This window comes from Lagenorhynchus albirostris, chromosome 6 (assembly GCF_949774975.1).
Source record: "Lagenorhynchus albirostris chromosome 6, mLagAlb1.1, whole genome shotgun sequence".
Lineage (NCBI taxonomy): Eukaryota > Metazoa > Chordata > Mammalia > Artiodactyla > Delphinidae > Lagenorhynchus > Lagenorhynchus albirostris.
In genome coordinates this window covers 46371144-46388232 of record NC_083100.1, presented here as the reverse complement: position 1 = coordinate 46388232, position 17089 = coordinate 46371144, and the positions used below count along the sequence as shown (strand labels likewise).

The window sequence follows — 17089 nt, the reverse complement described above, 5'->3', positions numbered from 1 at the left end:
TTTAAGTATACTTTGTTGCTTCATTAGAATGGTTTCAATTTTTAAAAAAGGGAGAAGCTTTGAGGGGTATGGAAGCTTTCATGGCTATACTTAGAATTTCCTGAATTCTTATGCTGAAATTAGTATCTGTATTAGGTATGACATCCTCCTCCACTGTGTCTCTTATTTTTCTTCCAGGCATTGGAATGACTCCAATAGTGCAGAGGCAGACAGGAAATACATGTTCAGGGATTGGAGAGGCTTTTGAAAAAGTCTAATACCCATTCTTTGATAGTGCTCCAAACCAGGCTAAACATAGCTGTCACAAAAGTTGTACCACTGTGATCTACATTACAAGCCTTGTTTACATGCATACTCTGTAAAGAAAAGCAATAAATTATTTTCAAAATTATGATGATTGCAAGATATATTGGGCTTGAATTTTTTAGGGCAAAGTTCCAATTTCCCCATTTCTTTCCCCCTGCAACTATATATTACCATAGCTGCAAAAATGAAGAGTAGCATCTTTTCACATCTTAAAGCATCTTGCATTTATCTCAGGGAAGCAATATTCATGAGTGCTTTATTATAAAAACAGTATGTATTTAATAATGTTAATGATTTCTGCAACAGTAGAAAAACCAATCCCCTATGAAAAAATTGTTTTATTAATTAAAACATCCTATTTTAATATAGAGTAAAATATCTATTTTCTATGACTTCTCAAAGTACCAATTTGAAAGTTATTTTGTTCATTGTTTACTGCCTCTTGTTTCTTAAGGTGAATGTAACTATTATTCCCATGGTTAAGTTTAATATATGGGACAAGGAAAAATCCTACTTCTTTAAATTTTTATAATACACCTTATCTTTGATAAAGGAGGCAAGAATATACAATGGAGAAAAGACAGCCTCTTCAATAAGTGGTGCAGGGAAAACTGGACAGCTACATGTAAAAGAATGAAATTAGAACACTCCCTAACACCATACACAAACTCAAAATGGACTAAAGACCTAAATGTAAGGCCAGACACTATAAGACTCTTAGAGGAAAACATAGGCAGAACACTCTATGACATAAATCACAGCAAGATCGTTTTTGACCCACCTCCTAGAGAAGTGGAAATAAAAACAAAAATAAACAAATGGGATCTAACGAAACTTAAAAGCTTTTGCACAGCAAAGGAAACCATAAACAAGACCAAAAGACAACCCTCAGAATGGGAGAAAATATTTGCAAATGAAGCAACTGATAAAGGATTAATCTCCAAAATATACCAGCAGCTCATGCAGCTCAATATCAAAAAAACAAACAACCCAATCCAAAAATGGGCAGAAGACCTAAATAGACATTTCTCCAAAAAAGATATACAGATTGCCAACAAACACATGAAAGGAAGCTCAACATCACTAATCATTAGAGAAATGCAAATCAAAACTACAATGAGGTATCACCTCACACTGGTCAGAATGGCCATCATCAAAAAATCTACAAACAATAAATGCTGGAGAGGGTGTGGAGAGAAGGGAACCCTCTTGCACTGTTGGTGAGAATGTAAATTGATACAGCCACTATGGAAAACAGTATGGAGCTTCCTTAAAAAACTAAGAATAGAATTACCATATGACCCAGCAATCCCACTACTGGACATATACCCTGAGAAACCATAATTCAAAAAGAGTCATGTACCACAATGTTCACTGCAGCACTATTTACAATAGGCAGGACATGGAAGCAACCTAAGTGTCCATCAACAGATGAATGGATAAAGAAGATATGGCACATATATACGATGGAATATTACTCAGCCATAAAAAGGAAAGAGATTGAGTTATTTGTAGTGAGGTGGATGGACCTATAGTCTGTCATACAGAGTGAAGTAAGTCAGAAAGCAAATACTGTATGCTAACACATATATATGGAATCTATTTAAAAAAATGGTTCTGAAGAACCTAGGGGCAGGACAAGAATAAAGACACAATCATAGAGAATGGACTTGAGGACACAGGGAGGGGGAAGGGTAAGCTGGGACAAAGTGAGAGAGTGGCATGGACTTATATACACTACCAAATGTAAAATAGATAGCTAGTGGGAAGCAGCCGCATAGCACAGGGAGATCATCTCGGTGCTTTACGTCCACCTAGACGGGTGGGATAGGGAGGGTGAGAGGAAAATGCAAGAGGGAGGAGATATGGGGATGTATGTATACGTATAGCTGATTCACTTTGTGATACAGCAGAAACTAACACAACATTGTAAAGCAATTATACTCCAATAAAGATGTTAAAAAAGTTCAGGTGCACCCCGCCCCCCCCGCCCCCCGGGCTTCTGACCAACAAGGCTGTAAATCTGAGGTTCCACACCCCCCTCTTTGGGTTTGATTAATTTGGCTCACGGAACTCCAGAAAAGTTTTCTTACTAGATCACCAGTTTATTACAAAAGGATATAATTCAGGAACAGCAAGGTGGAGGAGATGCGCAGGGCAAGGTATGTGGGAAGGGGCGGAGCTTCCCTCTCCAGGTATCCACTCTTCCCGAATCTCCCCAAGTTCAACAACCCGGAAGTTCCCTGACCTCAATCCTTTTGTGTTTTTATGGAGGCTTCATTACACAGGCATGAATAATTAAATCATTGGCCATTGGTGATTGAACTCAACCTCCAGCCCCTCTCCCCTCTCCGGAGGTGGTGGAGGGGGGATGGGATTGAAAGTTTCAACCCTCTAATCAAGGGGTTGGCTCCCCCAGCAACCAGCAGTCCCCCCAACTGAGGAGCTGTCCCGGAAGTCACATCATTAACATAACAAAAGATACCTTTAAGACTCAAGTCAGGAAATTCCAAGGGTTTTTTGAGCTCTGTGCCAGGGACAACAGGAGGAAGACCAACTATATCTTTATTATAAATCACAATATCACAAATAAGAAACATTCAAACAACCCAACAGTAAAATAAGCAATGGATTTAAACAGGTAATTCATGAAGATGTTCAACTTCACTCAGAATTCTAAAAGGAATGCCTATTAGAACCACACCGAGGCCTAGGTGTCTAGGCCAAGAGAAATGAAATCACATGTGCACACAAAAACTTGAACCCTAATGTACCTAGCAACATTATTCCCAAATGCCAAAAGGTGGAAACAACCCAGATGTCTATCATCTGATAAATGGATAAACAAAATGTGGTCTATCCATATAATGGAATATTATCCTGTCATAATAAGGAATGAAGTACTGAGATCTGCTACGACATGGATGAACCTTGACAACATTATGCTGAGTGAAATGAGTCAGACACAGAAATCCATATATTATCCATATATATCTATATATCCATATGATTTCATTTTTATGAAACATCCAGAATAGGCCAATCTATAGATGTAGAAAGTGGATTAATGGTTGCCTGGGGCTGGGGGAGCCGGAAGAAATGGGGCAGTGTCTGTTAGTGATTACAGAGGTTTTTTTGGGGGGGTGTGTGATAAAAATGTTCTAAAATTGATTATGCTGATGGTTGCGCTATACTAAATATACTAAAATTATTAAATTGTGCACTTTAAATGGCTGAATTGTTTAGCATGTGAATTATATCTCAATAAAGCTGTTTAAAAAAGTTTTATAATATACTGTATTACAAGAGAAAGAAAAATACATTTGATCACTAATTTGATTTGTTTAGGTCTTAGTATGTATTTATGACATTTTAAATCATATTAACAAATAATATAAGAATTCTATGTTTAACAAAAGGGAGTAGGTAAAAAATATTGCATACAAAGAAGAGAAAACAGTAACAAATTATTCTGAAAATATGATTAAGGAATTATACAACTGAAAGTTGCCATATTTATATGAGGCCCCATTCTAGGACATACATTTATTTTAGGAGTTGAAATTGCATACTTGTAAAATAATTCTGCTTAGACCTAGAATTTAATATATCTATGGTCACAAATTAAGAAATTCATTCCCAATATTCCTCAGATAAATAAAGTTCTAACGTTTGTATTGAATCTGCATACACAATCCTCGCTCTAAATTGATGCTCAGTTAAAACCCAGAAGGCAGGCTTTAAGATATATGCCAACTTCCACAAACCACATGATTTTCACTACTAACTTTTGTTTGAGGCTGCATACTTGGCAATTGTCTTAAACAAAACTTTCTCCCAAAAGGGTTGTAAAGAATCCCCATTGTCTTTATAACTGTTCTGATGTGATGTTAGGAAGCATATCACAAAGTTGACTTCAAATCAATATGTTTAAAGGTCTTCATCATGGATTGGTTTTAGCATCTGAACATTTTTTACACATGTGAATAATATCCATAGCTTTACTCTCTAACTTTCATATATAATATCAAATAAGAATGCTTCAATTCTAAATCATTAAATATAAATTAAGTAGCATAATTTTCCAGTAAATTTCCCCTGCATATAATTTTTTCCTAAATCTACATTTTTTTTTTTTTTTTTTTTTTTGCGGTACGCGGACCTCTCACTGTTGTGGCCTCTCCCGTTGCAGAGCACAGGCTCCGGACGCACAGGCTCAGCGGCCATGGCTCACGGGCCTAGCCGCTCCGTGGCATGTGTGATCTTCCCAGACCGGGTCACGAACCCGTGTCCCCTGCATCGGCAGGCGGACGCTCAACCACTGCACCACCAGGGAAGCCCCTAAATCTACATTTTTGAAAAAAAATATACTAATGTTTAAATGTTGAAGATATCATCTTTTACTTGATGGACAAAAAACCCTATTTATAAATATGCTGTATTCTTTGATATTACAGATAAGAAGAATTTCATTTAATTGAAGTATTGAACACTTTTGTAAAAATTAATTCAATATTTATAGAAAGTTATTTTAAAACTTATAAATAAATACATTTACTTATGTTGTTTGTACAAACTTTGCTGAATTTATTTTATAACTTTTGATTGAAATTCTGGACAGTAGTTTGTCTTAAGCTTATCAGTGAGTTATAGAATTTTTCAGCTCTTTCCCACATAATTAAATCAAAGTTAGTAAAACTAAAATTCACTTTGAATTATGTAGCTTTTTAATGTCCTGAATTAAATAATTTGATCTTTTTGTTCAATATTTTCTCATTTAAATGTAAATGCTGTGAATGGTAATTGAGCAAAGTCAGCTTCTAGACCTTTATTAAAAGGAGCATGTCTTTCTTCATCTCTTGTAACATTTTTCTTGTACTGATATAATATATTCACCAAAAAGTAATTCTTTTTAGTTAAAAACTATAAATAATTTAAATCAAAAATATGCAAATGCTAAATAATGTTGACAAAAGCAATTATTTATTGTTAAATATCTCCACTTATTTTTGCATACAGGCTATTGACAACTCAAAGGCATATATATATTCAGAGTAATACTGGATGAAACTTACTAAAGCCACACAATGCAGAGATTATGAAAGAATTAGAGATCTGAGAAATAAAGTAAGAACAGCAACATCTAAATCACTATTTTGGGGATGTTAAAATAGCATGTGCATGGCTCTGGATTGTTACTCATCTAATACCGGATATCACACTGAATTAGAATGAGTAAACACAGTGTTTGAAGTCTTCCCTTACCAAATATCATGTCTGTTATTTCTACATTTTCATTATATGCACTGAAACAAAACACCATGTCAAAGATCACATGGATTTATGATGAATCTCATAGCAGAGAAAGCTAAGAATTGAATTGCCAAGTGCCTTATGTAAATGCTACTAATGAGCATACAAATGAATATTCACCTTTTTGCAATGTTGTCTTTGTCCTTCTAGTTTTCTTTGGATAATCTGCAAGTAAAACAGTATATATGTATCAATTACCACAATTTATAATATAATGTTATGACTTTCAATTTAACAAACTAGGGTGATATGTTTATTACTATTAAAATTATTCTTATACAGAATGTCAATAAATTTCTTATTTGCTCTAAAGATTAAGTTATTACAGTATAACCATAAAGTCACCTACATTTTAATATAATAACGTCTCAAAAACTATTTTAAAACTTTCTAACACATTTACAAAAATAATAATTCATGGTGAACTAAGTTTGCTATTCAAAATATCTATGATTAAAATAGTTACTTATTAAAATAATGTGAAATGTGAAAGTAATTCAAACAGATCATTTCTACAGAGGAATGGAAGTAGGGGTGAAAGGAACCAGAATTACCTCCTTCCCCGATTCCTTCTTCTGCTTCATTATCTTAATCCAATTACAAGCTTCATTATTATTTCCAATTACAGAGGAGAAATGAAGCAAATGGTATTTGTGATGTATTTTTTAGTTTAATCTCATAGAATTATTGGAATTACTCCACTTGAGAACTAGAATGCTACTTGTCTTTGACCCATTGTATTTCAAGTATGGATTCTAAATTCTAATTTAAAGGATAATGAAATTCAAATTGATATATTATGTAAAATTTTGATTTGTTCACATAAACATTAGGAAAACTAAGTGATATTTGATTTGTTGTATAATCAATTGTTTTACAGAGAAAAGCTTTGTTCAAGGCAGCTTATTATTAGTTGTATGGCCAGAGAGACATAAAAGGGAGGGAGAGAGAGGCAAGAGAGAGAGAATATGAGTATGAGTTGGCTTAAATGCCCCTTTCAGCCAGTGATCAATCAGGTTATTCTTTGGAGAGTAAAATGTCTACAAATGATAAGGTGATGTGGTTCATCTCCCTTTTGAGCTTTACTATGTTTTATTCAACAGTCTTAAAAAAGATGTGCGTGTGTGTGTGTGTGTGTGTGTGTGTGTGTGTGTGTGTGTAATTCTAATTGTATTTTAAATGTTAAGAAAACCTGATTTTTTTTTTATTGTAAATAACCAACCCCCAATTAATGTTTTTAGATGGTGGATTGCCATAATAAGCTTACATTAAAATATTTTAATGTACAATTATTATGTTACATTTTTAATTTATGAAGGCAGGGAAATAATATATACATATAAACAGTATATAAGACTAGAGAGCTGAGTAATCAGTTTTGCTCTGTTTTACCTACTGACAATAGCCACGGAACAGGAACATAGAGATGCTTGATTTCAATATTCATGCAATATTAAAAGAGAGAACTTGTTCCTTTCTGGTAACAACCATGGATACCCTATTTAATTTATTTTTATGCCAATTACAGTCTGAAAAGATAGATAAGGTTTACAGCAAATTATCCAAGTTATCATATTTTCCTAGATTTATGCAGAACATAACATTTATTAATGATGTCTTAAGGAATAATGAGAGTATGTTTTACTAATTCTTATTTTAGTAATTCCTTGAACTCCAATGTATATGAATTCACATTTTAATATTTCATCATGAATATTAAAATTAATTGATATCAAAATTAATTCATAATTACCTGATACATTTAAACAATTGTAAAAAAATATTTTTTTGCCCTATTCTTTCTTCATCTTTTTGTTTTCTGTTGGGAAAGGGGAGGGTAAAATCTGAATGCTAACTTTTATATTTCATATTTGTTGAAGTCAGCCTAGAAAATTTTCCAAGTAGATGGGAAAAGACTCTATGGACAGAATATTCTTGTTACTGGGTAAGTCTTCACTATTCCAAACAAATAAAACACAAAATAAACTTAAAAATAAAGAGAAAGGAAAAAGTATTTACATGCTCTTTAATTCCCTGTGGAGAAAATTCCCATGTAAATCCCCATGAAAACCTGTAAGTCACAGTTAGCTCAACTAATAAAATAGTAATTAATATAAACAGAATACCTATTGGAACCTTTAAAAGTTGCTGTAGAGGCTGACTAGCTAAAAAGTTAAGTGGGAATTTGATCTCTTTCATCTAATTCTTTAATTTCCACACTACATACACCTATTTTTCAAAAAATAATAATCAAATACAATGTTGTTCTTGTATAGGCTATGGGAAAAAAGCAACTAAACCAAAAGACAAACATTTTGAAAGCCATGTGTTTAGAAACCATTTTACAAACTATATTTTAATTTTTTCTACCTTATTAACTTTGTTACCATGTCTCTATTATTACATAGGTAAATACATCATGAAAGATTATATATATTTGGAAACAACTGATAAAACAGCTTTACATGCAAAAGGACAGCTGAGCATACATATCAAACTAAACACATCCCTAGTTCCTATTCTCTGAAATATTTGGCTTGACTTTATTCTCAGGCATGGTAATTTACAAGCCATAGTTCTCGAAGGTCTCCAAAATAAAACAAAAATTCAGCTTCCAAGTCTTAATATATAAGATATACATCATATTTCTCCTTTCACTTCTGTCAGTTTTTTCTCTGAAAATTTTCCAGTTCTGTAATTGAGGCATACACATAGACATTGAGGATTTTTATGGTTTTTTGATTAATTGGCCCTCATTCTTATAATGTGTCTTCCCTTTCTCCTGCCAATATTCCTTGTCCTATAGTCTACTTTTACTAATCATTCTTCTGATTTGTGCTTGCATGGTATATCTTTTTTCATCTTTTCACTTTTAACCTCTCTGTGTCTGTATTTTTAAAACGTCTTTCCTGCAGACAACACGTACTTAGTTCGTGATTTTTTTATATTGTCTACTATATACCTTTTTTTTTTTTTTTCGGTACGTGGGCCTCTCACTGTTGTGGCCTCTCCCATTGCGAAGCACAGGCTCCGGACGCGCAGTCTCAGCGGCCATAGCTCACGGGCCCAGCCGCTCCGCGGCATGTGGGATCTTCCTGGACCGGGGCACGAACCCGTGTCCCCTGCATCGGCAGGCGGACTCTGAACCACTGTGCCACCAGGGAAGCCCTACTATATACCTTTTAACTGGAGTGATTATACCATTAAAATTTAATGTAATTTTAATATGCATCTTTAATTCATGACAATTTGGCTTCAAGTAATTAATACCACTTTCATCTGTAGTATCAGAACCTTACAACAGTAATCTCATATGTTCCCCCTCCTTTCCTGTGTGCTTTAGTTTTAAATCTTTTACTATTACTCACAGTGCAAGTCTGCTAGCAATAAATTTTCTCAGACATTGTTAATCTGAAAAAGTGTTTATCTCCATTATGAGGGTATTTTTAATAGATCTAGATTACTAATTGGCAGTTTATTTTTTCCTTTAGCTCTTCAAATAAGATGTTCCATTTTCTTCCCTTGTGAATTGTTTCTTGATGGGAACTTGGGGATTCTTTCGATCTTCATTCCCTCATGTATCATTTTCCTCATTTTTTTATGATTTACTTTTTATCCACAATTTTCAGCAATTTGATTATTATATTCATTTGTGTAGACTTCTTTTTCTTTATTCTTTTTTTATTTTTTCAGTGTTCTTGGTTCTACAAGTTACAGTTTTCATCAAATGTGGATAATTCTTTGCCATTTTTTTGTTCACATATCTCCTGCCCCAACTGCCAGGACTCCAATTACACATTTTGATAGACTTCTTGATTTCCTGCCATGGGTTATTGGGCTATATTCTTTTTTGTTTGCTTGTTTAGCCTTTTTTTAATCCCCACTGTCCTTCATCTTGAACAGTTACTATTGCTCTGTCTTTAAGTTTACTGATCTTTTCTTCTGTAATGTCTAATCTGCTTTAAGTACATCTGGAAAATTTCTTATTTTATATACTGAATTTTTCAGGTTTAGAATTTCCATTTAGTTCTCTTTTATATATTCCATTTTCTCCTTATTATGTTCATGTTTTCTTTAAATCCTTTACCATATTTATAATAGCTATTTTAAAGTCCTTGTCTACTAATTTTGTCACCTCTGTCATTTCTCTGTTTGAATTGAGCACTTTTTTCCTAATTATGGATCACAGTTTGCTTCTTCTTCAAATGTTTAGTATTCTGGGCAGGGGGGATTATAGATATTTTTGAATATTATGCTGTTGGCTGCTGGATTTTATTGTCTTCCGTTAAAGAATGTTTTACCATCTTCCATTAAAGAAGTGCCTTCTGGCAAGTAGTTGAGTTACTTGTGGATCATCTGGAACTTTTATTTATTTATTTATTTATTTATTTTTATTTATTTTTTTTTGCGGTATGCGGGCCTCTCACTGTTGTGGCCTCTCCCGTTGCAGAGCACAGGCTCTGGACGCACAGGCTCAGCGGCCATGGCTCACGGGCCCAGCCGCTCCGCGGCATGTGGGATCTTCCCGGACCAGGGCACGAACCCGCATCCCCTGCATCGGCAGGCGGACTCTCAACCACTGCACCACCAGGGAATCCCTATCTGGAACTTTTAAGGCTTGGTTTAAGCTTCACTATGGCAAGGTTAAAGTAGCTTTTACTCTAGGTCTAATTTAGTCCTAGTACTAAATTAAATGTAAAATTTCTCCTAGTCATGTGGGAGTTCTGGGAATTGTTCCACTTACAAATCCCTGTAATTACTTTCTCAAACTCATGGAATTTCACCAAGTGTATGCAGTTTTATTATTCAGTAACAAACTCAAAGGGACCCTTATCCAGATTTTTTAGCTTTTTCTCTACATATGTCCATTCTCTCTCACATATTGTCCCTCAAAACCCAGCCACATCAGTCTACCAGTCTCCAATCTCCACATCCTCCACCATGGAGACCAACATGCTGTGCTGGTATTTCCCTCCTTTAACTGTGGTCTGAAGTGCCTTCATGCAGATTGCTGGGGAGACCAGAGGGTTCACCTCATGTGTTTCCCGTCTCTCAGAGATCACAATCCTGCACTGCCTTTTGATCAATGTCTGTAAACAGCTGATTCATATATTTTGCCCAGTTTTCTAGTTATTTACATTAGGAGAGAAAGTTCAGCTCCAGTTACTCCATCACAGCTGAAGATGGAATTTTCTCCTTAGGTGATTTTTTAAAAGCTTAGTAATTCTTCTATGTCAGCTATATCCTTAACAGTAGCTTACTATATAAAACACTCAGATATTCAAACAGTAATATCAATGACTTTTGAAGAGATAATGAGGAGATGGGGGCAAAAGACATATAGTTATGGTAGGCAATAATGATGTTTGAGAAAACATTATAGCAGGACATTCACTGAAGAACAAAATCATATTTGATTAATTTCTAAAGAAAAGGGTAACTTTTCACAATGGTGAAATAAAAGATTTGTAAATTATAAAAACTAAATAGGTATGTATTTCAGGAAAGAGGACAGTTGATGAAATTAAGTAGGCTGCTACATGAAAAAGTGAGGATTACAAAGAATGAGGCAACCAGGCCTCTAGCCAAGGTGCTGAACCTGAGTGATACTCAGTACGAAAGGATACTTGGCCCAGTATGGAATAGAACAGGGTATAGAAATCTACGATGAATGGGAAATGACCAGGCAATCACAAAAACCAAAGGTACTACAGAGGACCACTGAACTGCCTAATCTGTGTTAGTAACATTTCTAGCACATCTATGGAGAGGAAAGAGGGAAATAAGTGCTCTGAGATAAAGAAATTCATTCACATCAATTCTTTTCTGCCAGGTCTGGAGCATACAACAGTCACAGAGGAGAAAAGCTCTCTGTTTTTACCACACTGAGATTTTCCCATAGGCCGAGAGCATCATGATGCCAGGGCTGTTTTGTAAAAGCTGTTTAGGAAAGCATTATCAGAGTGAAAATGCAGACCTGCCTGCTTTGCAAAAAACAAGACACCAGTGTTAACTAAAGATACCATCGCTATGGCCCTACAGTTTAATTCAACTGTCTCTAAGAACATGCAGTGGGGAAATTTGGGACTAGAAACTGCAGAAATAAAGACAACTCAGGATTTTCTGTCTCTCAAGTAGCTCTCAATTCAGAAGAATAAAACTGAGATAAAAACATTCAAAATTTTGACCAGTAATTGTTTGGAATTTATCTCAGTCTAAAGAGAGAAAACCACATGAAACATTGTAATTTGTAGAATTTGAAAAAAAAAGTTGTTTTAACATGATTAAAAGAATAAAAGTGTTCAATAAAGTTTAATAGTAGAATGTGATATGCTTTTAAACCTTATAACTCAGTAAAACTATGAAAAGTTGGGTTCAGTAAGGTCTTCATAGGTCATCAGGGATGATATTTTCTACATTATTCCAAGGCTCCAAAGAGAAGGATTTTACTTTCATATATATATTTCTATAATTTTCTAATTAGTAGCTGTTGAGAACCTCAAATTGGATTAATTCATTATCTTGACAGGGAAACAACTATGAGATCATTGTATTGGTAAAGGAAAGTCTAAGTCACTGTGAATAACAATTTATTTCCTGTGAACTCATAGCTACCCAAGGAGGCTGAATTACACTTAATTTGTTGCAGATATAAAATCTGTTCTGCAAACTTAAGGGTTTTCTTCCCTCTTTATTATGGGGAAGAGTATAGGACAATAAGCTTACTGTATTTTATAATGACTGATACAAAAAAATGAAAAACAGTAGTTGAACATTAAAGCTAAAAAAGTGAAAAAGATTCCTTGGAATGTTAAAATAGTTTTAACATTTTTTCTAAAATGATCAAATCTATGATTAGATCTAATAACTCTAAAGGTTTCTGGGTAATAAGTATCTCCAGAAACCTACCTCTTGTACATTTTTCTTTGCACTCTTCCAGACTTTCAAATCGATTCTGATTTCCTTCACATCCCCCATATATAAATTCTTCACATTGCTGAGTGTGAATATTGAAAAAAAATCTCTTTATCATTGCTTTGCATGGGCCATCATCTGCTTTAAATGCACAGAATGAATGTACAAGTTTCAACGGTGGCAACTCAGCATCTACAAGGTAAAAATAAAAGAATAACATTCATTTTTAATACATCTTAATTTTAAGGAGAAGTGCAACAATAATAAAATAGGCTGATATAAGAAACTATGAAAAGTTATCAAAAAGTTAGATAAAATATATAAACTCATCAAATGAGACAGGTCTTACCAACTTTATTAAACTTTAATAGTTGATTATTAACCAACTTTTAAGGAAAAATATCAAATATTTTTTCTAGACTCTTGTTATAGATGTTGCTTAAACTTGTACCAGTTGACCAATATGGAATTGAGTAGTAGTTATAAGGTAACTGATGTGTTGACATTACAGATAAGTAGAGATGTCTCCCTAATCCACAGCTGTGTCATTTTTTACATACAAAACAACTCTTTAAAAGCAACAATATCAGGGCTGGTACATGACTCCAATCCTCATGAAAGAAAAAGCAACAGAATATTTATATTCATACATGTATGTATATATCATACTACATTAAACCATTCCCTATTTATGAAAATTTAGGTGTTAAATACTATAAATTACAAATAATTAATTTTCTTAAATTATACACACAAGTACTTCTTTTCTCTAGAAATTAATAATATATAATAACATTTTAGAGTATTGTATATATCTGTATATAAACAAAAAATGACATGAAAAATATATATTTTCCCTTCATCACTGAAGTTACAACTGTCAATTTGAATTCAAAAATAAGCGAAAGCATTTTCTGAGTAGTACATTTATGCATGATTGTGAATGCTATTTATATTCCTTTTTTACTTAAAGATTGATAATTCTACACATGACATTCTGAGTTGTTAAAAAATTGTGAGAAGTTAGAAAGCTTCAAGGACCCTAAGTGGTGCATCTGACTGAGAGATGACGCACAATGTGTCACTGAATTAGCACTTTATGTTTTATCTGCTCTATATACATTTTTGTAGGGCTGACAAAAATTTGACCTATCAGTTCTATAAATATCCTTAGGAGCAGATCTTAGAATCTCAGAAGTCACATAAATAATTTTGAGAAATGAGCTAGAATAAAAACTCTGACATTTTCATAACTTATGGCTATATACCATTATTTCAGAAATTCCTATAGCACTTCTCATACAATATGATGGTCTTGATTCCCAAGTTAATGTTACTTTAGAACTCTACAGACACCAAATCATTGAAGCAGTGCTTCAGACAGGCACCTTTAATATAGGCCACTTGTAGAACACAGCTTTACCTGAGTTGCCAAATACTGTATACTTAGGGAAACTGTGTCTTATAAATCAATAACTTACATCAAATTATTTCTCATTGATTATTCCCGCATTTTTGACTTTTCATATATTTGATATTCTTTATTATCATGCCAAATCTTTTATTTTACATTTTCTGTATTAAGGATATACCATCTTATTTTCAACCTGCTATTTAGTAATGGTGCCACCAGGTGGTGGCAGCGTACCACAAACAAAGGATATTACACCATAGTTGTAGCAGTTGTCCTGGTAGCAAGAGCTAACGTTTACTGAGTAATTACTGTGCTCCAGACATTTTGCAATTATATTATTTAACGATCACAACAAACTTCTGAATTAGGCATTATTATCTCACTTTACAGATTATAAAAGAGCACTGCAAAAATTAATTGTTCAGTTCACACCATAAGTGACGGCTTCAGAATTGACCCTCAGATAGTTTTATACCAGATACTGCTCACCTTCTTAATAACTGAGTGATACTGTCACAGATCTGTGTGACTGAGATTCCTTAATTGGCATTTAAGTCAAGCACATAGATTTAATTGTACAATTTCCACTCAATAAATTTTTCTAAACTTCACTTTATAAAAATTAAAAATGGTTTCAGTGATGAAAGCAGGTAATGATTTTATAGCAATTTCCTAAAGAAAACACTAAGAATTAACTTTGAGTAATGTATTTTACTAATTATTATCTAGTTACTCATTTTTACCATTTATATTTTATTGTATTTCTTACAGGAATCCTATATTAGAATATTCTTTTGTGCAGTGACCTTGCAACCTGGCACTTGGGCACAGCATTCCTGATTTGCGGGAGTGATCAGGTGGCCCCTTTGGACAGACAGCCATGCTGTGCCACTAAAAAGGGATGAAAGTTTGTCTTGTTTTGATTTTTTAATTTAGATAAACCTTTTCAAAAGTTAACAATCGTGTGTTGGTCATGTGTCAGGCACTGTGCTGTCATGGCAGATATGATAGTAAATTAGGTGGCAGTGACCACCCCCCCCCTTCATGGAGCATGTGGACACTAAAGACTTAGTTATATAAATATTCAAGAAGTTCAGGATGCTGTGTAAGTGTATAATAAGATACTTAAGCTTTTATGAGGGGATCAGGGGTAACTTTCCCGAGACTTGAAGAAAGCGTTGACTGTGACAAGGATCTACCTAAGGCCATAAAACTGGAAAAAACATACAAGACAATGTAACAGGACTTTAATCTGATGTAGTAAGATAAACTGAATTATGGTTTATATGTAATTATTTTCATAATTAATTTCTTATATTGGGTTGGCCAAAAAGTTAGGGGTTTTCCATCACATCTTACGGAACTTTCTGGCCAACCCAATATTTTATGTCTCACAGTCTGAGAATTAAAATCTCAGTCTTCCCTCCCCCTGTCCTGGGATGTTGAATGGAAGGCTCATGATATATCTGGGGATGTGTCATATCCTTGACTATTAGAATCCTCATTCTCCTGGAATTTGTTTGGGAACCTAGAGCTTTATGGTTAACCTACTATCTATATATATGCTACTTGACTCTCTAACTAAAATATTTGATTTCTCTGGAAAGGAAGAACACAGACGTGTACTCTGCCTCCTCTGTGCTAGGAAATATGCCAGATGCTTTTATGCAGTTTATATAACAACCATTTAAATGTAGTTATTTAGATCACTTACTTATAGATTAGGATACTGGGAGTCAGAGAGTTTACATAAACTCATCTAATTTTGCAAAGCTGCTATGTGGCAAACTACACATGCATACTTAGGTCTGTCTGATTCTAAATGTTATGAAACATACTTGCCTTTCTCTAAATGCTCCCTGCTAATCTTGTCTCTACCAGTCTAAAGGAATTTAAAAAAAAAAAAACAACCTTATCACCACTATTTTTTAATCATTTTTATCTTATCAAAAAGTTTCTCTATTTCATCCTCCCTGCTGGTTGAACTAATTTTAAAAGGTCTACTATTGACTTGTGAGAGAAGCCGTAAAATCTTGTAATGTTTTTCAATAGAATGCTAGTACAGTATTTCAATGAAATGGCATACATCTATAAAATGATGGCATGACCTTGGCATAGTGTGATAGATGGTATCTCCAAAATTGAATCGATAGACACAGGATCATGCTATCACAAGATTAATTAAAAACAAAACAAAAGAAAACCAAAACTGCATAAGACTGTGCAGCCAGTCAGCTAAGTGGTCTTCAAATCTAGCTTTAAGATCAAAATTTTTCCTTATCCAGGTGGGTTTGGTCTGGATTTATCCAGAGATTTTAAACTTGGGTTTAATTATTGATGGGTTAATTCTGGTTTCTTGGCTGACTGTGGCAGTAGCAACAGTTTCAGGAACATCCTGGTTAACTGGCATGCACTTTCTCAGCCTAATTGAGGGAGCTTGGAGGAGGTGAATATTAGGAACACTTGGACTCTTTCTCCTCCCACTTTCTAAGACGGGATTGCCTGCTTTGCCCTGTTGGGACTTACTGTAACCTCCGCATTCCTTCTCTACCCAACCTCCAGAATATTAGAACTTTAGCCATCCCTTTTGAAAAATGAGTGGAAGGAAGAATTAGAGTCCATTTCATAGTGCCCACATTCCTACTCTCATAAGGCACATAATGGTTTTTACTTTATCAAATAATGTTCCATCTTTAGGAAATTTTCCCAATAATATATATGTATTTTTTGGTGGCATATAATAATAAGCCTTTATTTTTCATTCATGGGTAGGATGTGAATGGCCCTTCTGATCCCAGCTGGGTTTGCTTCTTATCGACCGGTCAGCTGGGGGCTGATGTAGGCTGGGCCTGCCTGAGCAGATGGACTTCAAGCTGTGGGTCCAGTTGGTCTAGACCTTCAGATCTGCTCCCAGTGTCTCATTTTTGGGTGCAGGCTGAAGTGATGTAGCATGTACCATTTGGCCACTTCCCTGTGCCAAGCTCTCAGATAGCCAAGCTTAGATGAGTCCCCCTTTTCTTTGTATCAACAGCAGCACCCTTATGCATGCCTCTTATCATTTCACTTACCACATTACACTGAAATAATCTGTCTACATTAAAGTCTCCCTTGTGAAACCATGAAATTTTGGAGAACCTGGTC

At 34.4% G+C, this 17089-nt stretch overlaps 1 protein-coding gene across 2 annotated transcripts in view; it reads right to left on the bottom strand.

Moving 5' to 3' along the window:
• The window catches only part of TFPI (tissue factor pathway inhibitor), a 66880-nt gene that overhangs the window by 17415 nt on the left and 32376 nt on the right, over positions 1-17089 (bottom strand). For both annotated transcript variants that reach the window (XM_060152475.1, XM_060152476.1), the window contains exons 3-4: positions 12529-12726; positions 5740-5784 (exon numbers count right to left, since the gene is read on the bottom strand). In XM_060152475.1, the coding sequence (XP_060008458.1) occupies positions 5740-5784; positions 12529-12726 (243 nt within the window). The remainder of the gene's footprint in view (positions 1-5739; positions 5785-12528; positions 12727-17089) is intronic.